The 26,733-nt window shown below is 42.3% G+C and overlaps 1 protein-coding gene across 4 annotated transcripts in view; it reads left to right on the forward strand.

The window, feature by feature from the left end:
- SCHIP1 (schwannomin interacting protein 1) overlaps positions 1–26,178 on the forward strand; it is a 127,428-nt gene extending 101,250 nt beyond the window's left edge. For all 4 annotated transcript variants that reach the window (XM_047728928.1, XM_047728920.1, XM_047728945.1 and 1 more), the window contains 5 exons: positions 16,719–16,836; positions 17,776–17,973; positions 18,932–19,055; positions 21,415–21,508; positions 25,530–26,178. In XM_047728928.1, coding sequence (XP_047584884.1) covers positions 16,719–16,836; positions 17,776–17,973; positions 18,932–19,055; positions 21,415–21,508; positions 25,530–25,581 — 586 coding nt within the window. In that variant the 3' untranslated portion in view covers positions 25,582–26,178. The remainder of the gene's footprint in view (positions 1–16,718; positions 16,837–17,775; positions 17,974–18,931; positions 19,056–21,414; positions 21,509–25,529) is intronic.
- Positions 26,179–26,733: the final 555 nt, after the last annotated feature.

Here is a 26,733-nt window from a genome sequence, read left to right on the forward strand (position 1 = left end):
AACAGAACTACTAGAAAAGTATGTGAATGTTCACATCCGGAAGTTAATGCTGGACATGTTACCCTGCTACCAGCAATGTTGCCGAAATCCTGTGGATCCGTAGTCTTTCTCACGTGATACTGCCAACCCCTTTTACATTTTTGTTTAAACAGGTATTAAATAGTATTTCATTGTGTTTATTAGCCATCTTTGCTTCCCCTTCTGCGAAATGTCAGTTTTGGTCTTAGGTCCAAATTTCTATCCGATTCTTTGTGCTTTTTAAAATTGTTTTATCAATGTCCTTTCATCATGATACTCATCCTTAATATGGTGTATGTATTGCAGAAATCTCTTCCCAGGCTGCAGACTGTCTTTTCACTTCCTCCCTGTGTCTTCTATGAACAGGGTTCTTTTTATCAAGCTTTCATAGTCCATGCTTTCTGTATCCCATCCAGAAAATCTTCAACCCCAAGATCCAAAAGACGTTAACCTAGATTTCCTACCAAGAGTTGAAAGTGACTTTCTAAAGTCCGTAATCAATCAGGTGTTGGTTTCTTGGTATGGTTATGGAGGCGATGTCTGATTTCATCTTTTTCCATTTACATGACCATTTTTTCCATCCTGTTGATTAGACAATCCCTCTTTTACTCACTGATCTGACAGACCACTTCTGCATATATGAAACATAAGTGGGAATACATTCTGTTTCATTGGTAAGTGTTTCTAGCCCCTCACCAACACCATGCAGCCTTAATTACTGTAGCCTCAAAGTAAGCCCTAAAATCTGGACAGGCAGGCAAGTCCCTCTCCTCTTTTTCTTCAGAAGTGTGCTACCTGTTCTTGCTTTTGTATTCCTCCATATCAACTTTAAATTATCTAATCAAGTTCAACAAAGTACTCTTGGGATTTTGACTAGAATTGTACTGAATCTATAGATCAATTTATGGAAGAATGCATTTCCACAATATTGTATATCCCTACCCATCAGCTCAGCCTTTCTCTCCTTTATTTGATGTAATTGAATATTTCTAAATAAAGTTCATAATTTCTCATTTAGAGAGATTATCCATCCTTTGCTTTATTTATTTCTAGATACTTGGCATTCTGGTATAATTTTAACTTCTCTTTGGTAATCCATTCTCATTGTTTTGCTGCTGGTGAGCAGAAATGCAGGTTCATTTTTATACTAGTCTTAAATATACCCACTTTGTTAGAGTATACCTACTACTTGTCTGCCCTTCTGTTACTTCTAATAAAGTTGTCTGTAGATCATTTGGGATTTTTAAATAGTATCATCTGAAAAAGAGCAACTTTACTTATTGCTTTCCAATCCTCATGTATCTGGTTTTTTTTTTCTTTTATTACATGGTTAGGGCCCTGATAAAAAAAAATGGTAGTAGTTGGAATCTTTAGCTCATTTCTCATATGAAATGAGTACTTCTGGTGTTTCCTCACTTCGGATGATGTTAATTTTAGGTTTTCTTTAATGTTTCTCTTTGTGAGTTAATCATGTTCCCTTATATTCATAATTTATAAAGAGTTTTCACCATGAATAGGTACGTAACTATCGTAAGCTTCTTCCGCATCTGTTGAGATCATTATATGATTACCTTGCTAATGTATTAATGAATTACAGGTAGAGATTTTTAAAATTTTGAATAATCCTTGCATACCTAATATAAAGCAAAATTGGTTGGATTTTTTCAGACACTGTGAATTTTATTTATAATATTTTGTTTGGGATTATTACACTTATATTCATGAGTGACATGCGTCTGCTGTATTCTTTTCCTACAGTATTTTTTTCTTGTTTTTATATCAGGGCAGTGCTGGCTTAAATATTAGTTGGCTACTATTCCTTCTTCCATAATGTCTAAGAAAAGTCTGCATAATATTAGAATATGCTATTTCTCACCTGTATAAACATCAGGCCTGTTATTTACTTTGTGTGTTTGCTCTAACTGCTTCCAGTTTTTAGACGGTGTTAAGGTTGTACATGCTTCTTATTTCTTCTTAGGTCAGTTCTGGTGGGTTGTATTTTTCTAAGAATTTGTCCCATTTTGTTTAAGTTTTCAGAAATTTTTGAAATGATGCTTTCTCATTTTACAATGGGTATTAATTATAGGTATATTGTTTAAAATGTTTTCTTCTGATTTCTACATTGCCCATGGTTTTTTCTGAGTTTATTTTTGTTTGTTTCTATTTCTGCCCATCAACAATTATTGTAAAATGCTAAATGCTATAAGTGAACTCCAGGTTGGGGCTTGGTGACATACATTGTTTCCTCTGAGAGACCTTCCCTGACCACCCAATTAAAAAGTAAACACCCAACATACCTATCATTTTCTCTCCTCTTACCCTGCTTGTCCTCTTACCCTAATTTGCTTTTCTTTGTGGTCCTTGTCACTACCTGATATTGTACTATATATAGTTTTTCTTTTTTTGATTCATTCTTTGTCTAGTACTCCAAGAGAGTCCATATTTTGTTCTCCACCGTAACTATTGACTGAATAATGCCTAATAAGGGGATGCCTAGGTGGCTCAGTCGGTTAAGCAACTGACTCTTGATTTCGGCGCAGGTCATGATTTCAGGGTCCTAGATTTGTGCCCTGTGTCAGGCTCCATGCTTAGTGAGGAGTCTGCTTGCGGATTCTCTCTCTCCCTCTCCCCACTTCCCTGCTCACGTGTGCTCTCTTGCTCTCACAAATAAATAAATAAATCTTTAAAATAATAAAAATATTTAGTGCCTAATACATCGTCACTAAAGATTTGCTGAATTAAAGAATGGTGAACTTCCCCTTAGAATGGTCAGATAAAAATGCAACTACTTCATTAGGGTGCCTCCAAATAAAAGTATGTAAATCTCTTTTCTTTGGATTCTAAGTTGCCACAGACGACTCTCCACCCTCATCCTGAGGAGTTTTAAGCCCGGCTACCAGGATTTTAAGACTCTAGTGGGGAAATGGTTGAAGGTTCAACATGTAGAATGTTGTTTATTCCTTTGATGTCAGAAAAGGCCCTCAGTTTGATACTTCAGCCGTGTCTGGGTGTGTCCCATTTCCGAGCTCCTCTGGTTCAGCCTCTCAAGGTAGTAAACTATCCGCCAGGCCACAGGCGGGCAAGGCAGATAGAGGGTCCATGCAGTCCTTTCAGTTGTTCCGTCAGTCTTTCTTTGGGTGCAGCCCCGGCCCACTCCCTGGCCTGCAGACGTACCCAAGCGTGTCTGGGACTCTACAGCGCACACCCACGTGCTTCCTCCACCAGTGTTCCCTACACGTACCCAGCAAACTGAAATGTTAAGTCAAATACTTCTCACCCACCTGCATTTTATCTTCCAACATTTCATCACACTCTCTTGTGTGCTCTTGTCTCCTTTTCTACTTTCTTCACTCCTGGAGGTTTATGCATTCTTTCTTCCCTTAATATTATTTTACCAGGATTTCAGAAGAGAAACTAGGCAAATACCTGTGTTCAAAATTCCATGTTGAACTTGAAGTCTCATGAAGGTTTGGGCCAGATGGCTTCCTGGGGGATGATTTTCATTGTTTCTAATAGCAGAAGTATCTCCTCAAATAAAATCCTGTGCAGAAACCCTGTGTTCAAAGCCACACTGTCCTCCTGTGGTTCGGGAAGACTGGAAGAAGAGAGTCTGGGATACCCCTGCCCAGAAAATGGCCCCCTGTCATTTCCCCTCAGGGCCGCTCTGCATCTTCCCTGTTCAGCCCACCTCCCGAGGCCTTCACAGGAAGGCCTCTCCCCAGCACTCCCTACATCCTCCCCAGAGCCCATCCGAAACTCTTCAGGCAGAGCCAAATCTGAAAATCACTGAGTCATCTACCCCTGGTGGAGACAGAGCTATCGAAACACATGGATCCCACAGTAGCTCATAACAAGCTTCTCTTGTTGACTCGCCATAAGGAAGATTATTTATATCCTGTTTCTTCAGATGTTTTCATCTCCATGTTCTGGAATGAGATCATCCTTTGTGAGAACATGGTGACTTTTTGGGAACCCTTTAGGATGATGGCTAATGACAAGACTTAATGTTTCTAAGAAACATCACTTTCTCCCTGTAAATGGAAAGTCTGCACAGACTGACTGTCATTTCCCCTTGTCAGTAATAATGTAAGAGAAAAGCCTCAGGAAATGTTCAGTTGCAATTGTGTAACCCACATTCACCATTCCTATTAGAATTAATTTTTTTCTAATGTATTACAATCCCTGAAATTCTTCACTGAGCTGGAAATACCTCACCTCTTACTTACAAAAGGACTTGAGGGACGTTAGGACTTGAAAAGTCCATTAACATGGTGCTCCCGAATGCACCAGAGTACATATGCTGAATTATTAAGTCAACAGAACCAGGTAAATCTTTTTTGACTGTATGACTCCAAAGAGCTCAGTGCTCAATTTTAAATGAGGCTGAGGACTTAAAATTAATTGGCCAAGCAATTAATTCTGAAGTGCTAAGCTTACTTTTAAGACAAGACGGCCCCAAGGAAGTGGGACCTTTGGCAAAAGAGTTCTATTTATATATGAAGGTGCATTTACCTGTAAAAATTAACTTCATCCACACTGTGTGAGAAATTCTGAAGTAACATGAGGGTCTTCTGGGAAGACATGTATGAGCAGCTCCTGTGAGTTTAAGTGCCTCCGAGTTGCCCTTTGGGTTTCAACCCCACTGAATTTTTCTAATTGGTGCTGTCTCCCAAAGCACTTTTTAAAAGAGTGACAAGCTGTTAAATGTAAGCGAGGCTTACAATAATCCCGTAAAGACATTTCATGTCGAATACTGCAGCAAAATAATTTTTGATATTGCTTCATAACTCAACTAATTAAATTTGACTTACACTGAAATACAGCAAATATAGGAAGCGCCATTTTTTTCTTCAAAATGTGCTAATCCACACATAATCAGCCTTTTCGAACTGAGACTGTATGACCTTTGTTATTTTTCCCTGCTTAGAAATGTTTCGGTGAAAGCTGAAAAGGAAAGGAGAAAAGTGAATTATCTACTCTACTTTTAAAATAGGTTTCTAAGAAATATTCAGTGTAGTCATCTTCTTCAAAAAAAAAAAAATACTCCTTTTCTCTTATTACTGGTATCATACTTTCCTATAAAATACGTTTTCATTGACCAAATTAAGCTTGAATCACTGTTGTATTTCTTTTTTTTTTTTTAAAGATTTTATTTATTTATTTGACAGAGATCACAAGTAGGCAGAGAGGCAGGCAGAGAGAGAGGAGGAAGCAGGCTCCCCGCTGAGCAGAGAGCCCGATGTGGGGCTCGATCCCAGGACCCTGGGATCATGACCTGAGCCGAAGGCAGAGGCTTTAACCCACTGAGCCACCCAGGCGCCCCATCACTGTTGTATTTCTGAATCGGAGTTGATACAGCTCAGTGTTATTGAAGGACTGGGAGCTGGCATGGCTGCTGTGAGAGTACAGAGCTGTCATTAGTAAGAGACAGTGGGGAAACCTTTCCTTTTTCAGACATTACAACCTGATCTGACGTTGTGGAGAAGACGTTTGCGGCCTTCGCAGTTCTCCTTGCCTCAGACAACCATAAAATAAACCTGACTCTTCCTCTCTTCTTACCTGACCCCTAGATAGATTTTTATTTACACACATATAAATATAAATACAGTCTTCTTCATAAAGTACACAGCAGGAGGGTGTAATCCAGAAGAGGCTATACCCTTTTCTCTAAACACTGTAAATATTGTGAAAAACAGAAATTCCCCAGAGAGCTTTTGAGCAGCTGGTTTGAATAGTGATTACTGTTCACGCATCTCAACCATTCCAGCATCCCCAAATCAGAGCCCACTTCTTTGTTATTCTTAGAGATTTCTTGGTGTTTTGTGTTTGGGCTGGGGATGGAGGCCCTAGAGGCACCCGGCCCAGGGAGTCCTACCAACTGGACAGATAACAGTGATCAAGAGAGCCTTTTTTTTTTTTTTTAAGATTTTATTTATTTATTTGACAGAGATCACAAGCAGGCAGAGAGGGAAGCAGAGCGAGGGGTGCGGGGAGAAGCAGGCTCCCTGCTGAGCAGGAGCAGAGAGCCCGATGCCAGGCTCAATCCCAGGACCCTGGGATCATGACCTGAGCCAAAGGCAGAGGCTTTAACCCACTGAGCCACCCAGGCGCCCCTCAAGAGAGTCTTTTAAAGAAACTGGATTCACAGGAGCTTTGGATATGAGGAACTGGGACTCTGTATATATAATATGCTACAGAATCCCAAGTTGAACCAGTATCATTTTGCCAAGAAAGCAAATCACCCTTTTGTCTCTAACAGTAATAATTTTTGCATTATTTCCTTGAGAAGGAAGCAGCATAATCCTATATATCCAGCATGGGTGAGGAAAGAGGTTATCCCATTTCAATGCAATGAAATTTGCTTTCTGTGGCCTCTTTCTGGAAGTAATAGGTACATACTATAGCAGCAACCTATTTATAACATGCAACATATCTTTTAAACGTCATATTAATCTCATACACGTATACCAATAATTTGCTTGGGAAACCCTTCATGTAAGTAATTCCAAGATACATGTCATTGTAAATGGTAGTTTACAAATTAATTTTTTTATACTGTTTGAAAAACGGTTAGGCAGTCTATGGGAAACCTATCATTTTTTTATGTCCTCCTCTGAGGATTAGCTCTACAATTCTAAAATACCACTATTTTAGAAGTAAAGCAAGATTTGAAGTGGATCTTTTGAGGCTTCGTAAGATTAAAATGGCAAAACAAATTTAATTATGTAAGCAATTCTTCTCTCTCACAAACCTAAAAGAAAAGCAAAATGGTATTTGTGAAATTTTCTTTGTCTAATAAATAGCCTCACTTTACAATAATGCCAATGACCCCAGTTTAATTAGGTGCAATTAATTTTGTGCGAGCGAAAGTTGACATCTTGCTAGAGGCATAACCAGCTGTACCCTGTCTTATGAATTTTTTTATTATCACCAATGAGAATTCAATTGTCGGAGCTATTGCAAAGGGGTGGGAGGCAGGGAGGAAAAGGCCACAGGGCTGCATTTTATATTTAAAAATGGCTCCAGTGGACAGCTAAATGTTTAATTAAAAGAGCTTCTAGGAATGATTTTTCATTGGCACTCATCTCTGACAAGTTATCATGACTTTATTACTGTGGTTCGCACTCCCTTTGGACAGTGTTCCCATACATGTGTCTGGACACATGCCGCTCAAATGAAGACCGGGCTCCTCTGAGAGTTCACCAAAGCTTCACTGCCACGAGGACACACTCCCACTGTCCGCAAGTGAGCCGTGTCATCTGGAGGTCTAACACAGTCCCTTTGTTCAGTCTTATAAAATTTCTGTGCCCCTCACATTGTTCTCATCCAGATTATCACATGCATTAAAATCCCATGGAAGATATTTTGAAAACCCACTGCGAATGGAATAGGGACACACGCCTCCTTAACACTTAAGAGTTTTTATTTTAGCGATTGAAAGAAGCCTTCTGGACTTATTTGGATATACACTTTTATATTACCTGTGTCTTGTACGTATAAAAAAAAAGAAGAAGAAGGGGCACCTGGGTGGCTCAGTGGGTTAAAGCCTCTGCCTTCGGCTCAGGTCATGATCCCAGGGTCCTGGGATCGAGCCCCACATCGGGCGCTCTGCTCGGCGGGGAGCCTGCTTCCTCCTCTCTCTCTCTGCCTGCCTCTCTGCCTACTTGTGATCTCTGTCTGTCAAATAAATAAATAAAATATTTAAAAAAAAAAAAAGAAGAAGAAGAAAATGTAAAACATGTTGGTTAAGATAGTCCAAAACCCTCTTCATGTTCTGAACCCAACTCTCCAGTTAACCACTTTGCCTCCAAGTTGCCAGCCTTCACTTTTCCACACAGTGACGCCCTCTATGTAGTCAGGAGATGCTGGGCGTCACCTTCCAAGCCGCCAGCCCTTTTCCGCAGGTTTGGATGCTGGAGTTTTGTGGTTCTTACCAGAAGGCACAACCACCTGAGCTACCAGATCCCACCTCTTCACGAGTGCTCCTCAGCTGGCTAGTCGGCCGCGGGGGGTGACTGCTCAGTGAAACAGCCATGCCACCAGCCACCCGAGTGGCCGAGGCTATGAGACACCTGACTTTAAAGATGGCGAAATATGAACCACCACGCTTCATGGACTCAGTGAAATTCAGTAGCTCTGCATTCTTTTGAATGACTGCATGTAATTCAAATGACCACTAATCAAGTCATGAAAAAGAATGTCTTGGAGATAAAGCTTACTCTGCAAGCACACTTTGGTGGTCGCCAGCTGTTTTTAAACATGAATATATAAAGTGGTGAGAGCAGGGTTCAGTGTACAGCAGAGTAAAAGAATTTGCACTTGAGATCATCACCAGATCTAGTCATACCCCTCGAAACCAGGCACAGGCACTGACTCACCAGCTGCCATGGCTTTACCCCTGGCACATGAACATTGTCCTCGGTCCGGAAGCAGCAAGCATTTGTTCATCTCCAGCAGCTGAAATTCATCAGCAGGCCAGACAAATACACGTTTGAACCCTGGGCTGAGAGGAGTAAATGAGCAGGCTGGCTTTAAAAACACAGACGCCTAAATGTATATCAATTACTTCCGAGTCTATAATGTACAACAGATCCAGGGGTGGGGGGCTTAAGTGGAGAACGGGGTTGAGACTGGGCCTGGAAGGGATGTCAACAATTGAATAAAAGAGTCCAGCTCCAGAAATGTTCACGTAAAAGAAGATGGTTCCTGCTGCCCTCCGAGAGGATCTCTCGCCCCCAAACCCCCTGCCAAAACCAAAAGGCCAGCCTGACTCATACGTGAGTCAGGCTCCCTGCATAGCCACCGTCTGAGTCAGACACACAGCCATCCTCTTCCAGCTGTCAAACATTTCATCCTCCTCACCTTTCCTCCAACACGCAAGTGCTAATCAGCTCACCCATTTTCTCTCCTTTTCCCTTTTTAATTCCTGTTAAATGCCCACACATGGCAACTCAGAGGAGCTCCGAAGAGAGAAATTCAAAGTCAACTGAATTTCTTCCACCAAAAAAGATCTAGGTGTATATCCTGCCATTTTTTTCTATGCATAATATATCTTCACATTTCTGTTTACAAAATTGGAATCACACTATACCTACTGTTTTACAGCCTGATTTTTTTCTTCACTTAACAGTATATCAGGAACATTTGCCCATGTTCCTAGCTGTTCTTCTATCATATGTAGTTTTACTAGCTGTATAATGGTCATTATATTTCACCAAACATACTTAATCTCTTATTGTTGGACATTGGAATTGTTTCCAGTTTTTGTTTTGTTTTGTTTTGCTTTGCTTCCTTTGTTCATCTTTTTTTCTTCCATTCATGAGTTTATTCTATCCTTCTTAAAGTGCCATGACCTCTCAAAACAGACTCTTCCAGAGTAAAATACCAGCTTTGTGACTTGTGCAATTTAACCTCTGAGCCCTCATTTCCTCATATGTAAAATGAGGGTCATGATATTTACTCTAGTGAATCTGAGGGGTAGAGGTAATACATATGAAGTGCCTTAATACACAGTAGATTATCCAAAATGGTAACTCTTGGGATGCCTGTGTGGCTCAGTCGGTAAAACGTGTGACTCTTGATTTCAACTCAGGTCATGATCTCAGAGTCGTGAGATCAAACCCTGCATCGGGCTCCGTGCTGGGCATGGAACCTGCTTAGGATTCTCTCTCTTCCTCTCCCTCTGCCTGCCCTTCCCCCACTCTCTCCCTCTCTAAAAAGAGAGAGAGAGAGAAAACAAAAATAACTCTTTTTTATTTCAGAATATAAATTGCTTAGAAATCATTTGGCTTTGATTAAGGTGAAAGTAGACCACATTTGGTACCTAAGAGACATGACTGTTTTATTCCGTCGTTATTCCAGTATCAGAAGCCTCATTCTGATCTTCAATTCGTGGTAGAAAATATTTCGGATGAAATGCATTTTTTTCAACATTGAGATACTGTAATTCCAAATTTAATTACACATAAGCGGTCATTAGTGAAGAAACTAGACACTGATGTGAAATTAGAACCAACAGCTGTCTGGGGAATGCAAGTATTTATAGCTCTTGGGAGAACTGGGTAAGGATATAGGGGCTGTGACGCTCCACCGAAGAAAAGCTGGTGAAGGCCACTTCCCCTTTTCTATCAGTTTCTTATGTGGTGAGAAGATTCTGTGGCTGTGTCATGTTGGATGGCCTCCAGCCATCATGGGAACATGTACAGATGGAAGGTCCAGAACTAGCCTGAGAAAAGGAAGCAGAAAAAGAAATTATGTGCAAAATTAGGAGAAGGGAAAAAAAAAAAAAAAAAAAAAAAACTAGAGAGGGCCACTCACACCCCAGCCACCTTTGGAGCTGCCTTCCTCAGCTTTTGCAGAGGAAGACAAATGCCTGAGTCCTGTAAGATGTGGGGTCAGGGTGGGACATAGACATGGTGTCATCTTTTTTCCCTAGTTCTCTCTGTGGCGTGGAATTTGGAGCTACCGTGAACTTCTCTGGGCACGTGCCTGCCAGAGGGTAGGCTTTCCCATCTCTCCTGCTTTCATCCCCACTGCCCCCCACCACCACTCATATCCCTGAAGACCTCCCTTCTTCCGCAGTTCCCTGCTCAGTCTCCCTTCTTGGTTAACACCTTCTTTACTAATGGATGTCTACGTCCTAAAAGTATTCTTGCCTCATATAGGGAGTAAAGAGATAGATAGATAGATAGATAGGGAGTATCTACTACATGCTTTTCAAGTTCTCTTCTGATGCTCTTCATATTCCACATTTCTATTTGTATGCTACGATTTGATGATCCAAGTACTTGGTACCTGTTAAAAAGACCTGATTTCTGTTTATGGTTCAACTACTAACTATGCATCCACTTAACGGAGGGGTCATGACCTGTAAATGCCTTTAAGGGTCAGCAAGAAACATAAATGAGTGAAGAAGCCCAGATACAAGGCAATAGGGAGTAGCAGAGACTGTAGCAAACTAGAAACTGTACGCCCTGGCCAAAATGGATAGCGGCTGCTCAGCGCCAGCCTGTTGGTGCCATGGAATTTGCAGAGAAGGTATTACCTGATCCTCAGATGAATGAGTGAAGGAGAAACCAGTTAAACAGCCCTTCTGTAGTATTAAAAAATCACTTACTGTACTTTTGTGTGGGGGGGATGAGATCTGGACCAGCCATATTCACACCTGTTATGTAAACACTAGCCTTTTCTAAAAATCTAATAAATGGTCATCCCATGCACTACACGCCACTTAGCAAAAGAAATGAACACAATCCCACTCAAGTAAAAATAAGAATAGCATTCTTATGAAATAGCATTTTAGAATAATATTTTCACAATAACAGATACTGGGTAGCAGAAGAGGAAGGGGTCAGAGTGTGGGGACGGGAAAAGTCTTTTATCATGGAGCAGCAGCACCTCACTTTAACCCCCCTTGGCACAGTCTGTAGAGACACCAGCACACATTCAGGACCTCTGGAGCTTACCAAAACCTCAATTGTCCCCACATTCCTTCTTCATGACAAATCCTTAGAAAAATGAAATGTGTTTACAGCTACCCTTGGGTAATTACAACCCAGATTTTATATTCCTTCTCTTTTAAAAGTTTCATGAAACAAAAAAAAGATATATGATAAAAATATGAGTGATTATTTATTATGTATAAAGTCTTTGAATAATGCATCATAGATCCATTAAAATAGATGGGAATAACATTTTAATGGCCCAGTCACAAACGAGTTGGGGATATTGAGCAACAAATGAGAGAGTGGGGCCAGTGGCTCTCACAGCCACTCTGGCTGCAGACAGAAGATGAGCAAGGCACATCTGAAATCCATAAGCATATGGGTAGTTCCTTCTCACTCCGCTTCTTGAGGAAAACCAAATAATTGCCTTAGAATGATAAACACGTGCAGGAGGTATAAGCACACCACGATTATATTAACAGACACACAGGCAAGATCTAATAAATCCAGACCTGAGGTTAAGTGTAGTGGGGGGAAGGGCCCTGGATTCGAGAACCAGAGGTTCAGCCTGTGGTCTCTTCTTTGTGACCTCGTACCAGTTATTTGTTACCACAATGACGATGTATAATCCAAAAACCCCCCTTATCAGTGGCATACAATAATAAACATTGATTTCTGCTTGGGAGCCTCTAGGTCAGCCAAGCAGTTCTACTGATCAGAGCTGGGTTCCAATGGGCTTACTCGTGTCTGCAGCCCCCCCCGCCTCTTTTGGTGAGGTGCCTTTTCCGCCAAGCTCTCTCGTGCATTTGGGGCTTCAGTGGGACAACTGCTGGTCAAGCTCTGTGCTGTGAAGTCACTCATCTGCCAGCAGGCAAGCCTGGACTTGTCCTGAGGGCAGTGGCAGGGCTTCCTGAGGGGGAGACTTGGCACATAGGCACGTTGGCAAGACGTGTCAGAGGCCAGCCCAGGGGTAGGGAAATAGACTCCAGCTCTTGATGGGAGAAGCTGCCCGTCACATTACGGAGGGGACAGGTGCAGGGAGGGAAGAATCAGGACTGTTTTTATAAATCAGGCTGTTATGGGTCTAGGGAGCTTTTGTGACTTCTCTGAGTAACTGTCACCTTGCCTGTTATCACAGGTGGTTGTACAGCCCAACAAGAGAATACAAGCGAACGTCATTTTAAACTCGAATTGAGTACAACGGTTCAAGTGAAGTTAACTAAGGGACGGTGTAGGGGGTAAAAACCACAGACTCTTCAACGTTTCTGTGTAGACACCGGTGTTCTATGCTGGTGCTGGGAGACAGCTGTTTCTAAAATCAGAAAACACCAAGTAGTTCTGGGGTTCAGAACTGTCCTCAGAACAGCCCAGTCCATCACCTCAAACCAAGACCAAGGCCAAAGGCCAGATTCACAGTGGCTACCACACTACTAGAAGTCGCCACAGACTTTAGGATCATCAATCACATTGTTTCTTTCAGAGAATAAACTGGCCTGGTCCTTATATTTTGAAAAAAAAGTATTATCTTTATACCAGATTATATTATCACTTGACTAGGTTTTTGAGATGCCGTCCTCTTAGTAGTTAAAAACCTTCACCTCCACCTTCCTTTCGGTGTTGGGCGTATTTTAATAATAATATCTCCAGTAATGGTAGTTGGAAGTCAGCACGGGTGTTTTACAAGTAAAGGTGTTCCTTGCCTTGAAAGCCAAGCAGACGTTGTCACTGAACGCCCTTTCCACTACATGCCTTCCTGCTGATGTTGGACATTGGAATTGTTAGCCAGTAGGCACTGTCACTAAGGGAGTCCCTGCACTCACACTGAGATGCCCAGAGGACATACTTAGTCTTTGTGTCTTCGTATTTCTGAGCATTCTCAATCTGGAACACCCTCTGCTCAGGTCCTGGGGCTCCCTGTCAGTAACCCTGGGCAGCGGTATGGTTTTTCACTGCCTCGTGGTCCATAAAGAGAAGTGGTTTCCGGGATAACCAGGACACAGACCTTTCAGCTCCAATACCGACCGACAGGCAAGGCAGACGCCAGGCAGCGTTTTGCATGCAACACTGTAGTAAATGCCACTCGAAACATCAAGCAGCCTTGACTTGGATGCCTTAAATTATATAAGTTAAATATATATTATAAATTATATACCTTAAATTACATAAATTAAATAATTAAAAGATGAGGATCACACCTCATTTTCATCTCTGATGATGCTTGGGAGATCCAGGCATTGGACCCCCAGGCGGCTCAGATTTTGCAAGACGGTAGCTGGGGTCTCAGTGAGGCCAGGTGGCCTACAGCGCGTGCTGGGACAGAGGCCCAGGACTGAAGGCTGCAGGAGGGAGCCTCAGAACAGCCGTGCTTCCCCCAGGCGGGAAGGGGTGCAGAAGAAGGCTTATCATGCTTGACCCTGTGACACAGAGGCCTTCGAGAGCACCAGGTGGCCCCACTCACCCCTCAGCCAGGCTGCTGCTTGAAATCTGTGATTGAGTTTCCCCAAAGCCATCTCCGTCTTAAAACCTGCTTAAAGGCTAAAGGCAAACAAATCCTTCTTGAAACCTGAGTCCATTTTAAGATGTCTTTACTAAAATCCCCTCTGAACCATTAGCTGTTATGTCATATAATTTCCTTTTCCTGAGAGTAACATTCTTGGTGATTACTGCTATAAGGAATTATAAGTCTCAGCCAGTAAGAAGCTCTGCTCAGTTTCCCACGGTGATAATGTGGTACTAAGGCGATTTTCTGAATTTCTACCTGAGGTGTTTTTTCATTTCATTCTGACTACTAAATCTTCCCCCCCTCCTTTTTTTCCCTTTGCCTTTCCTGAGTTAGAAATGCTGTATGGTTTGGTTGATTGAGGTCTGAGTTGATCCTTAGCACAAAGGTCAGTTGGGGAGCAGAACAATAGAATTTATGATCAGACTTTCTTCAGAATGAAAATATATATCCCTGAGTGATTTAAACCTTATTTTGTAATGGTATCACAGGTTATTTATTTATTTATTTTTTAATAATCTGTGCCTCCAGTGTCGGACACGTCTTTTCAAGACTTTAGCAGCTCGGTAAATAGAAAATGCTACATACTCCTAAATTCAAATTAGGTTTAATTTAAAACGACTTTTTACTTTTAAAATATGCTTTTAATGTGTTTTTTTTTAATTTGCAGTTTTACTTCCCATTATTTCCTAATCCATATATCTTGAGTTTTAGATTAAAAATGGGTTGATTGGAGGGGGTGGTTGACAAACTACAGATAATTAATTTTAAAACTTAATTTATCTGGGAGCAAAGGGTAACCTGAACATATTAGATTTCTCCAGAAAAAAAAAAAAATTCCAATGGAAGAAAATTAAAAGGCGATAAATTCTAGCTCAGTAGAAGTCCAAGCTGCCTAATAGTTTAAGACAACTTGAGGACATTCTGTCAGAGCTACTCACGGCAAGCCGAGGTATTCAAGTAAGTGACTTTAGCGGTCCCTTTACAAAGCCACATCACTTTTAAAATTCTGTATTCCTTTGTCTGGGCTTTCAGAAAGTAGAAAAAGGAGGACTGTGAATATGTACAGAGCACCTACCCTGTGCCTAGCTCTGAACTATTGTCATCCTTCCAACAATACATGGAATTATTCACCCTATTTTACTGATGAGGAAACTGAGGTTCTTAGAGGTTAAGTAATGGGCCCAGAGAAAGAAGTGAGGATTCAGAACCTAAGTCCAACTGACTCCAAGCCCCCTGAGCTGACCACAGTAGAACATGTCCCTTCCATGCCTAGCTAGGGCGTGGCTCCTGGTCTGCAGAGGAGGACAGGCAGGGAACAGAAGCAGCCTGCTGAGGGAGAAGGCTGCCTTTCCCTACCAGACTTTAAGTAATTCCAGAAGTTACCAATAGGTGGCAGTACATATACGTAACTGTGACGGTGTCTGCTTTAAATGGGTAGATTTTCTTTTTCTGGGTTCCCTATAATTGTCAAAGAATCATTTTCTGTGAGTCATCTGAGTAATTTATACAAAGCATCCCTACCCACTGGAATAAAAAAAGATACTAATGTCAACTATCAGACAAATTGCTCTTTGCATTTCTCTCTGTGACAGTAATAACGCCGCCAGAGCAATTCAGTGTTGGCTTCCTGCCCCTGGCTTGGACAAGTCTCCTTATGGTCCCTTGCTGCTGAGGGGTCTCCTGTGCTGACACACAGACTGGGACTACTGGGGAGGCTTGAAAATTTACTTTTTTAGGGACACCTGGGTGGCTCAGTCGTTAAGCGTCTGCCTTTGGCTCAGGTCATGATCCCAGAGTCCTGGGATCGAGCCCCAGATCGGGCTCCCTGCTCCTCGCGAAGCAGACTTCTCCCTCTCCCACTCCCCCTATGTTCCCTCTCTTGCTGTCTCTCTCTGTCAATGAAATGAATAAATAAAATCTTTAAAAGAAAAATTACTTTCGTTAAAAAGTCTTCAGACCCAAACAGTATTTTGAAATGTGTTCAATTTCAAAAAAAAGGTTAGGACAGAGAGTTGTATCCGTGGTCCACCTTGTGTGGCGCAGACACAGCCGGGTGACCCTCTGTGGCCAGCTCTCTGGCACCTCGTGCTCCAGGCGCTCTGCTGGGTTCCAAGGTTGTGCCTCTCTGACTGGGTTTGGGGTTTCCTTAGGTTTCTCTAGGGTGAACCTGTGGTGTGTTTTTTTTAATGACATAAATGAGCTTCCTTGGTTGGCTTTTGGCAACTTGCTCAAAGCATAGCTTTACCTCAGACAACCCCATTCTGTCTATTTGCGGGGGGTGGGGAGCAGTCTTTCTTCAGAGAGCTCTGCTCTAGTGAGCTTCTTTGAATCATCCCCACGGGACAGGACACGAGATGACCGCATGCTGAGGACCTCATTCATCTTTATCAACAGGAATGTAAACTCAGTGACTCCACACGTGTTTATTATGTACCAACCATGTGTTTGGTGTTGTGCCAGGGGCTATTCTATGTGGCCTGAAATTATCTTTCCCTTTAACATGAAATTGGTGTGAAAAAAAAGTGATATTAGCAAAAGTTAGCATTTTATCTTTTATCAACTTATGAACTCATTAATTTATCACCATTGTCCTTTAGTTATCATGGGTAAGTTGGGACTGACATTGGTCACCCACTTCTCCTTGCGAACAACACCTAAGATTGCTTTCCATTAACAAAGCCAGACAGTTGTAACGCGCGCTCCCAGATAACAAACAACTGAGCAGAACGGCTGTCCTGCTTGCTTCCACGCAGGCTACAGAGTGGGATGAACCTGCAGATATGTTTCGTCAACGACAGCGGCAGTGATAAGGACAGTGATGCTGATGACAGTAAGACGGAAACCAGCCTGGACACTCCCTTGTCTCCCATGGTGAGTCCAAAGCCACCAAAGCTCTGTGTGTGTGCCTTCCTGGTCATTTAGCTTCTTTTTTCTCATTTGTCAGGAAAAAACGAAACATGGCAAAGATGAAAAAAGAAATGTCTCGTGCCATTTCTTGACACAGCATGCTCCTAAAATTTGACAGTGAAGAATCAAAGCTGTGATACAAGGACACATAAACTCTGCTAAAGTTAGCAACTACTTTCATACTGAACCATGAGAGAGCTCACCTATGCTCTATGTCCTTCTCCATGGGGCTGAGAAATATTAAGTGCAGACCAGCAGCGGGACGCATTCTGAAAGGTGGGGGCGGGGTCCGGGTGAGGATGGGAGCGCTAGCACACGGGGACGTTCCTCAGAGAAACCAGTGAGATGAAGTGTGTAAAACATTCCCAGCTCATTCCTTGCGTACATATTGCAAAGGATGGCTTAGTGATCCCGGGGGCTTATTGCTGGAATCCTTTACTCTCTGTGACGGCTTTATCATCTTTCTTACCAAAGAACGACCAGCAGGAAACCGTGTTGGTCCATGAGTGCAGGGCAACGTCAGAATTTCACTGGATACCTGAGATGCTGTCCACTCCAGAGAACAACATGCTGCCTTAGCCCTGGGTTAAATATTTTGCTGTGTCTGATCCCTTCAGGAAATTTTGAGACCTAGAACCAAAGGGACATCTCAAGTTTGTCATAAGCAGATTCTCCCTATTGTTATGTGACTCTGCTAAAATCAGAGTCTGTTCTTGGCACTGAAGAAATAAACCCTCTGCTTTAATGTTACCTGAGATTCGTATAGACCAAGTCAAGTAGCGAGTCACGTTGATGGAGGGCAGTCTCTCAGCCACTCTGGGCGGGACCAGCGACTGGGGTAGCCCATCTCCAGAGATGGCACCGGACACAGAAAGCTCAGGGCTGCTCTTTTTCCCTTCACAGAGCAAACAGAGTTCTTCCTATTCTGATAGAGACACTACAGAAGAGGAATCCGAATCCCTGGATGACATGGATTTCCTCACAAGGCAAAAGAAATTGCAAGCCGAAGCCAAAATGGCCCTCGCCATGGCCAAACCAATGGCCAAAATGCAAGTAGAAGTGGAAAAACAGAACAGGAAAAAGTCTCCCGTCGCTGATCTCGTAAGCAGGAGACACTGAAATGCCAGCGAGTGTTTGGTGGCTAAAATGGTTGACGCGGTCCCAGTTCTTTCCCAGAGTTATGCAAACTTGGGTTTCTACAAGGCAGTTTGTAAAAAGTACTGTCATTGAGAAATATTTAAGTTTGTTTCTTTTTCCTTCCTACTGAAAGATTCATAAGCAACAGATTACACAAAAGTAAACTCTGTTCTGGATTCACATCCATATTCAATGGATAGATTCAATATCTATTCATTCATAGAAAATCTGGATTCAAATATCTGCTATATTTCTTAGAGGTGATATTAGCTGTCAGGGGAATATTTTAATGTCATTAAAACAGTACTGGTTTAGAACCTGCTGGTTGTGGCAAACTCACTATTGCCGTGGCTGTCATTCCCACCTTTCAGTGAAGACAGTATGGCATAATGGATAAGGGCCCTGGGCTTTGAAGGTCACCTCTGCCATTAACTTGCTGTGGGACTCCGGGCAAGGTACTGAAGTCTCAGTTTTGTCGTCTATAAAATGGGAATAGTTACACCAGTGTGAGAGCACGATTGTGAGAATTCAGTGAACAAAGCATTTAAAGCACACAGCACAGTGCTTATAACATGGTGCAGACGGATAGAGAGCTGATATTATTAATTTTAACCATGTCATTGGTATTCCCGGAGCTCCCTCGTCATTCATTTGTAGACATGATCACGGACTCGCAGTTGTCATGGCCTATGTTCAAGACCAGTCTGATAGCTTTTGATTAGTGTCGCATTTTGACGCCAGAAGTGTTTTGGACAACATGGTGTGTGGGGCTGGGGTGGGGAGCTCGCACTGGGAAATGCTCTGGAGCACAGGCCCAGAACAGAAGTGGGTGAGAGCAGATCTGTCAGGAGAAAAGTGGGTCTTGTTCTCAGTGCCGTGGCTGCTCAGGTCACACCTCCATTTCTTCCTTCTGTATCTTCAGCTGCCACACATGCCTCATATAAGCGAATGCCTGATGAAAAGAAGTTTAAAGCCCACCGACCTGCGGGACATGACTCTCGGGCAGCTACAAGTGATAGTCAACGATCTCCATTCCCAGATAGAAAGTAAGTGTGCAGAGAGCTTGAAAATGGGGAGTTGGATGTGAAATATCGTGGGATAGTACTACCTCCTTGATTCACTTCCTTTGTCCCTTCCCTTGGGTTCCTCCTGCGTGCCGCAAGAGAAGGAAGAGGATCACAAGGCTCTGTTTTTGTTTTTTTACCGTAAAGTGTTCAGAAATTTCAAGAATTATTCAAGGTTCTCAGAGGTGAGAGGTCCTCTTGATTCATCTCAAACCCCCAGTGCCAAGCACGATGTGTGTATTTGGCTCGCAGCATCGGTTTCTGGACTACCATTTGGTAGTTACGTGTCATTAATTATGCAATTACACCCTCAACTGTACTTGTGTATCTGTTCGTTTTGGGTCATCAAATCAGATTCAGCTTATTTTGTGGGACTCCAGGTGGGGAAAATTTGTATGACCAATATGTGACAATTACAGGTTGAGAAATTATGGGCCTTCCCTCCCGCCCCCAGAATAAAGAAGGGCCTCCAACAGAAGTGTGCCGATAGATGGCACATGAGAGGTGCTCACTTAGGTGCCTGGTTACGCAGAGAAGGGCAGCTGGTTGCTCAGCCCAGTGACAGAGAGAACATAGAACATACCCACTTGGGCAGTGTGGTTAGTCCAGCTGAACCCATGTGCCCTCCAACCTTTGGAACATAAGATTCTATAAAATCCTGTGAACTTAAGATTGAAAACCACCTAAGAGACCAACCAAATGCATTCACCAGCTAACTATAAAGAAGCACTTAAGAGTCAGCCAAGAAATGTGTACATGGACTGAATGTTTTAATAAGATTTATTGATGGGGCACCTGAGTTGCTCAGTCAGTTAAGCGTCCGACTCTTGATTTCGGCTCCGTGCATGGAGTCTGCTTGAGATTCTCTCTCTCCCCCTTTACTCCCCACAACTTGCACACTCTCTCCTAAAAAAAAAAATATATATTTGTTTAGGTATGATGAAAGTATTGTGGTTATGTTAATTTAGAAAAAGAGAGCCCTGTCTTTAAAGATACATACTGAAACATTTACAGATGAAATGATATCACGTCTGAAATTTGCTTTAAAATAACCTAGTAAGAGAAGGGGAGATAGATGTGTCGAGATGGGCCATGAGCTGATCGTTTTTGAAGCTGGTTGGATGCATGGGGCATGGGGATTCATTGAATCAATCTCTTTGCTTTTGTATCAGTTTGAAAATTTCCAAACCAAAAAGTGAAAAACTTCATGTGGGGAAAAAATTTCCATGCACTATGTGGGCCCTCTACTGAGTGCTAGTATAAAAACCAACTGTACTGGAATTAAGAAAAAAAAAATTTAAACTACCCTAAAAACATACTGAAAAAAATAGAATTGGACATATTCAGAGTTAATTTAATATGTTCAGTATTGTTTTAAAATCAAGGGAAAGCGTTTGACATTCTAATTAAGAAACCATAGATTCACAGAGTTGTTGTTTTTTTAAATTCTACTACATTTTAATTTTAGTTGAGAGTAGATTACTGGGACTGTTATTCTTTCAAGGACCGAAAAGGCTTTCTGATATTTTACTACTGAAACGTCTTCCTTAGACTTCTAAATAACTAAAATTATCATCCAGCTTTTTTTAGTAGTAGATGAATTTAGACCTCTTTGTAAGATTTTTTTCCCCTCCCTTTTTAAAATTGGAAACTAATCTGAACTAAAGGCAGATCAATACATCATTTGAAGTCAGGATTTCTAAAAGCACTTCCAAGAAGAACCGAGCGGAAGACCTCCTTCCTTTCCTTTGTTTCTGGGCCTAGAGCTCTTGCTGCTTAAATGAACGCTATGGTGCATGTGTCCCTGTGTCCAGACCTAAAAGCTTTGGTCTAAGGGTTAAAAATAAGCCCCTTGCTTGTTCCTATTTTTCAGGAATAGGAGCCAAATTCACCCAGTGCACTGACTTCAGGAGGATTAGAAATGTTTCTATCTACATATGTTTTATTCCCAGTATAAATCCTAAGGAATCTTCTCCTCGGTACTCATTCAGAGATTTCAAGGTCTTACGCATCTGGCTTTTGCTTTTCTTGAGATAGGACTTAGATATTACTGAGAACAGCCTTCACTGTTATTTTAGCGATTTTCCTAACAGCTAACGATTTCTTTTCCCACTTTAATGTGACTGTCACTGGAAGTACTACCTACTTTATCCCTTTTCTTCCAACACTTCTGTAATTATGCCAACTAGTCAAGTTCTCAAACTGAGGACTTCTCCTGGGCTGTGAAGGGCTAACGTAAGAATTCTAAATCTTAGCCAGAGTAACTTGTGCAATGGTCCATATAGCGGCTGACTTGGATGCGATCATATCCGTTCGTAAATGCCCCCTTTCTTCGCTCCAGGCTTGAATGAAGAGTTGGTCCAGCTGCTCCTCATCCGAGACGAGCTGCACACGGAGCAAGACGCAATGCTGGTGGACATCGAGGACTTGACCAGGTCAGTGAGGCTCACCCTTGCCAAAGAAGAAAAGAAGCCCAGGGTGGTCTGAGTTGAAGAATTAAGGCTCTAGAGAATACCTTCCCGTTACTTCCATGAGTAACTCACCTCATCTCTGCTGCGGTCAGCTGTCTAGATGGAGAGGAAGTGGCTAAAACTCCTTTCCAAAGGCACTGCTTAAACACACACACACACACACAAATGCATTGCTTTTTCACAACCGTCCTCCCAGTACATTAGGATTTCTCATAACCACCACCTCCCCCCACCCCCAAAATCAGGTCAGCAGTTCTGGACCAGGACAACTTTCTCCTGGAGGACTGTCCTCCTGGGCAGCCAGCCGGACGCCATTCCATGCTGGCTCACATCCAGCACACAAGCAGCCGTGCAGTGGGTGCCATAGGGTGTCATTTGGTGCTCTGTGAGCCAGATCTCACCCATACCTGCCGTGTCCAGAAGGCAGGGACCCTGGCATCTTTCCACAGCGCCAGTGCCACCAGATTGTTCTCACTGTGGGGTACACTCCAGGACTTGAGTCTCCAGCAGGGCCTGACTCCAAGCACCCCCTAAACAGAGGTAAAGAATGTTGCCTTCCCCCCCATCAGGAGACGGAACGAGGCTAAGGCCAGTCAAGATCTGGCATTTCTTAGCAGTTCTCTTTGTAGGAAAGCCTATCCCCATTAGTATATAAAGTCTGGGAAATACCGTGAGCATGCATATGATCTCATATATACTTTGCTACCTTTTCTGAAACAGTGCACGTGAAGTCTTTAAACCAAGAGGTAATAACTACTATTAATCCCAGAAATGGGATCCAGAGAGTAGAAGGCTCCCCAAGGAGAGAAACAACACCGCTTCTCACAGAAACCTAAGGAATTAACCACATGATCTAGAACCATCCGAGACAAGCTTTGAAAACACATGTAGGGAAAATGCGCTTAACACCTACCACAGGACCTCTTCTCAAGGTGTAACGCTAGCTAAATTATTTTTCTAAATTCAGTGTTATAAAAATAGTTTGGGTAGCAAAATAAATGCTACAGAACTATGTTTAGGCTTTTTTCTTTAAAAAATAAAAGAACTATGGGTAGTGATCTGTGTTGTGTGCTTTGGGTACTATAGTGCCTCACCCCTAATAAAAAACAAAAAGCCAGAAGGCCTCATACCTTCTTAGCATATTCACCTGTATCTAAAATATCACAGCAACACTCACATAATATTACTGCCTTCAACCCATGTCTCCAGGCACTGCCCCAATAAGACACGTCTTTTTTTTTTTTTTTTTTTAGTCAAAGAGATTTGTGTATAGCTATTAAGATGATGGGAAATCACTAGTGAAATCTAAGACCAAAACCTGCATCTTCGAAAAAATAGGTGAACTCTTTTGTAAATTCCGTGACTTGCCTGCGACAGCAAAGACCTTTTCTCAAAGCAGCACTGGCGTTCCTCAACACCGGTGGGGACACTGGTGAGAGGCTCCCCTCTCCTCTCGGAGTGTTAAGCTGGTACTTGGGTTTGGTGCAATCATGGGAAACAGGGCAGGCAGAACCACGGGATGAAAAGGAGGGGAGTTACTAATTTAATGGTGTTAGAGGAAGCCTTTAAAGCGGAGGAAGTGGGGAGAAGTTCCTGTGTCCACTCCTGGCTGCAAACTGTCACTTTGCTCCTGGGGGAATCTGAGGGTATGTGAACATAGCAAAGTCAGAATTTTGCAGCCAGATCTCTGGTAAGTTTTGTTCACCTTTTCCCTTTACCTGTCCAGTAGAGAGTGAGACGTTCTGCCATTCCAGGTGTCAGTGCGGATGAGTGGTTCTCAATTTCGGCTGCACCTTGAAATCACCTGGGGATTTATAAACTGCTGATTCCTGGGTCCCACCCTCAAAGATCCCGATTTAATGATTCTGTGGGGTGGCCTGGGTATTTGGATTTTTTTTAACTCTCCATGTGATTCCAAAGCAGAGCCAAATTTGAGATGCACTGAGATGCAATTGAGATGTAACACCTCTTTAGAAAAATGCTCCCTGACTCCCCCGCCCCGGCTCCCAAGACTGGGGTAGGACCCTCTCCGTGTTCCTGGCCACATGGCATCCCTTCCACGTGGATCCTGATCGTATTGTGTTACATCATCTGCTCTTTCTCCTCATTCACTGCACACAAACCCCTCCTCCCTCTAAAGCAGAGGCCAGGCTGTTTTCATTCTCCCCTGTGTCCCCAGACCCTAGGACAGGGCCTGCCAGGCACGGGTCCTCGGTAATGATAGTTGCTAAAAAAGGAGTTCTTGTGAGGTTTAAGTCAAACAAATGCTAATAAGGACTTTCATATAAATAGTTGATGAGAACCTTTTAGTTTTATGGACTAAAACCCTTTCCCTCCTTTGTTTAAAATGTTAATGAAATCCGTGCTTGTATGTATGTCTCAGGATAACACCCAGCTTTCAATATTTTCTGAAGCTATTTCCTGACCTTTCCCTCTCGCTCAGAAAAACCCCTTACTATACGTGTGTATACACACACGTGTGCACTCACATGTATTTTTTAACTGCTGTAGAAACTATAATTTAATTAGCTATAGTGGAATCTTAGCTCAGTGGGCATCAAAATATTTCTTGAGCTGAATTTAAGTGAGGCCTGTAAACTACTTGATGAAAATGATCAAAGCTGTTTTACACACATAATCAGGGCCATGACAGGGTCCACTGAAGGGCGTATTCTTTTAGGACTAAAGGGCTGATCTTTTTTTCTTGAGTTCCTTTATTATTAAATGAATATCACCAATTATTTGTGGGCCGTTGAATGTGGCAAGGACACTGTTGTCACTTCCCTATTTCTGAAAGTATTTGTGGTTTGCCTCCCCTATCCCCAGATAGGAGACATTCTGCACAAAACCAGTGAGTTAAACTTGACGTCATTGACTACCCAATTCTAGGCAACATACAAAAACTGCCCCTGAGCCTTTGATAACAGCTGAAAACCACAGCCTAAGATGTTTTCTCTTGCCAAATTTTTAAATTCCTAAAATTGTCCATCGAAACATTTGTCTTTTGCAGACGTCAAACACTACCACTCTGGGAAAATGTTTAATTAGCGCACATTCAAGTGATGTCAGCAGCTTTCCCATTCTTCCCCCTCTGTCTCCACTGGCCAGCTGCTGGATTGGTTGAATGTGGGGCTCATGGGCCGCAATAGGGCTCGATGACTAAAAAGACTCACCCCACCCAGCCACTTACCCTCACCGCCCTGATGATGGCTTTAGAACTAATGTGGGGCAGGGAGGGAGTATGCAAACATGGAAAATCTTGACATCTATAGAAACCCACAGTTTGTTAGGAAGACATTAGCTTTCGTAAGGGGGGAACTGGCTTTGGTTTTATTGGCTTTAACTTAATATATATGTATATATATCTCATATATATATATATACTTTTTTTATATATAATGGTTCTATTGGCTTTAACTTCTGTCAAGAGCCTTTTGAATGCTTATGTTTGTGTCTGCGTGCGTGTGTTTAAAGTAGTCACGCGGTTCCCCTCTTTGACAACACCTGGTTTGGACTTTTTGCCTAGCACTTATATACTACCGGCTCTCTCCTTCTTTGCTCTCGGTTCCTTTTTTGTCCCTCTCCACTAGAATATATGTGCCGTGAAACCAAAGACCTCAGTGTCTGCTCACCACCAAATTCATGGCACCAGGAGCAGTACCTGGGACAGAGAAGCATATTCACTTGTTGGCTCTATTTTCCCAGATACTTACCTCCTTTTTTAAAAACACAGTGCTTTTTCTTCTCAAAAGTAATGACATCTACCATTCTCAGGTTAATCTAGTAACTTAATAAAAGGAATCGTACAGAGAATATACAAATTAAAGAGGGCAAAATCTGTTGAATTAAGTACTGTTACTTAATTCTCTTGGTTCCACTGTGAGTAACTCTGGGGCTCAGTTTGGGGGATTGTTGTAACTGTGCATTAGAAGGAAGTTTGGAGCATTCGTCTTAGCGCTAAATAATCGTATGATTCCTCTTACAGACATGCGGAAAGTCAGCAGAAGCACATGGCAGAGAAAATGCCTGCCAAGTGAAAGAAGCCATCCGACTGGAGGACAAGCTAAAATTTCTTTTGCTTCTGTGGTTGTAAAAATGCTGTTGCTAAAGGTGGCGCAGAAACAAATGAATATCAGTGTTAGTCATTGATAATGTCTGAAGCTTAACGTCCAGTGATTGGCCTTTGCTTCTTAATTTATTTTAATTTTTTTACTGTGCCACTAACTATCAGGCATTTTAATAAAATATTGTTACAAAAATGTACAGTACTGACACCATCACAAGTCATGGTTCTCAAAGAGGGTAGTTTTAACTTTATTATTTTTTGTTTGTTTGTTTAGAGATTTTAAGTTGGAGCAGTATTTTACCACTGACTACTTTCATTCTTCACTGTAGTTTAAAGAAGAACTGTAAATGACGGTGCTATCTATAAAGTCAGAAAATACATGCCTGCCTCGTAGTGAAGTTGTAGCTCTCCGTAATAAGTACATTTTAATCAGTTTTCAACATTTTGTGAATGTTGACTACCTGAAGTTCATTTTTAGATGTGCTATTAACATTCTATTGGATTCAGAGGGTTCCTTGAAAGTTTTATGTATAAATATGTAAAATAAAAATTAAAACTTTGTTTCATAGGATATGTCTTTTTGCTCACTAGCCAGCCCGACACAGGCTATATTCCCAACCTCTTCGCACTTCCTCAAATGAACTCCCCATCATGAAGCTTTAGTCAGTGAAAAAAATAAAGTGCTCCAGAGGAAAGCAAAGCAGAGAATTGCCAAGAAGATTGGGAAGGGTGTCAGAGTGTGTGTGTGTATGTGAGAGTGTGTGTATGAGAGCGTGCATGAAAGAGGGTGTGTGTATGTGAAAGTGTGTGAGTGTGTGTATAAGACAGTGTGTGTATGTGAGAGCATGTTTGAAACTGGGTGTGTGTGTGAGTGTTTGTGTGTGTGTGTGTGTGTGTGTGTGTGTGTGTGATCCAAAGAAGAAAACCTGAGCAACATCAGAACTAGCACTCTGTCAGTGCTCAGTTATCAATCTGGAATGTTGGTGCTTTACCATCTTCAACCCCCTGGTCTTGTTAGAGCCTGTTAGCGCATCAAAACTCCATTTTCTGGGGCGCCTGGGTGGCTCAGCGGGTTAAGCCACTGCCTTCGGCTCAGGTCATGATCTCAGGGTCCTGGGATCGA

Source organism: Lutra lutra, chromosome 1 (assembly GCF_902655055.1).
Source record: "Lutra lutra chromosome 1, mLutLut1.2, whole genome shotgun sequence".
Lineage (NCBI taxonomy): Eukaryota > Metazoa > Chordata > Mammalia > Carnivora > Mustelidae > Lutra > Lutra lutra.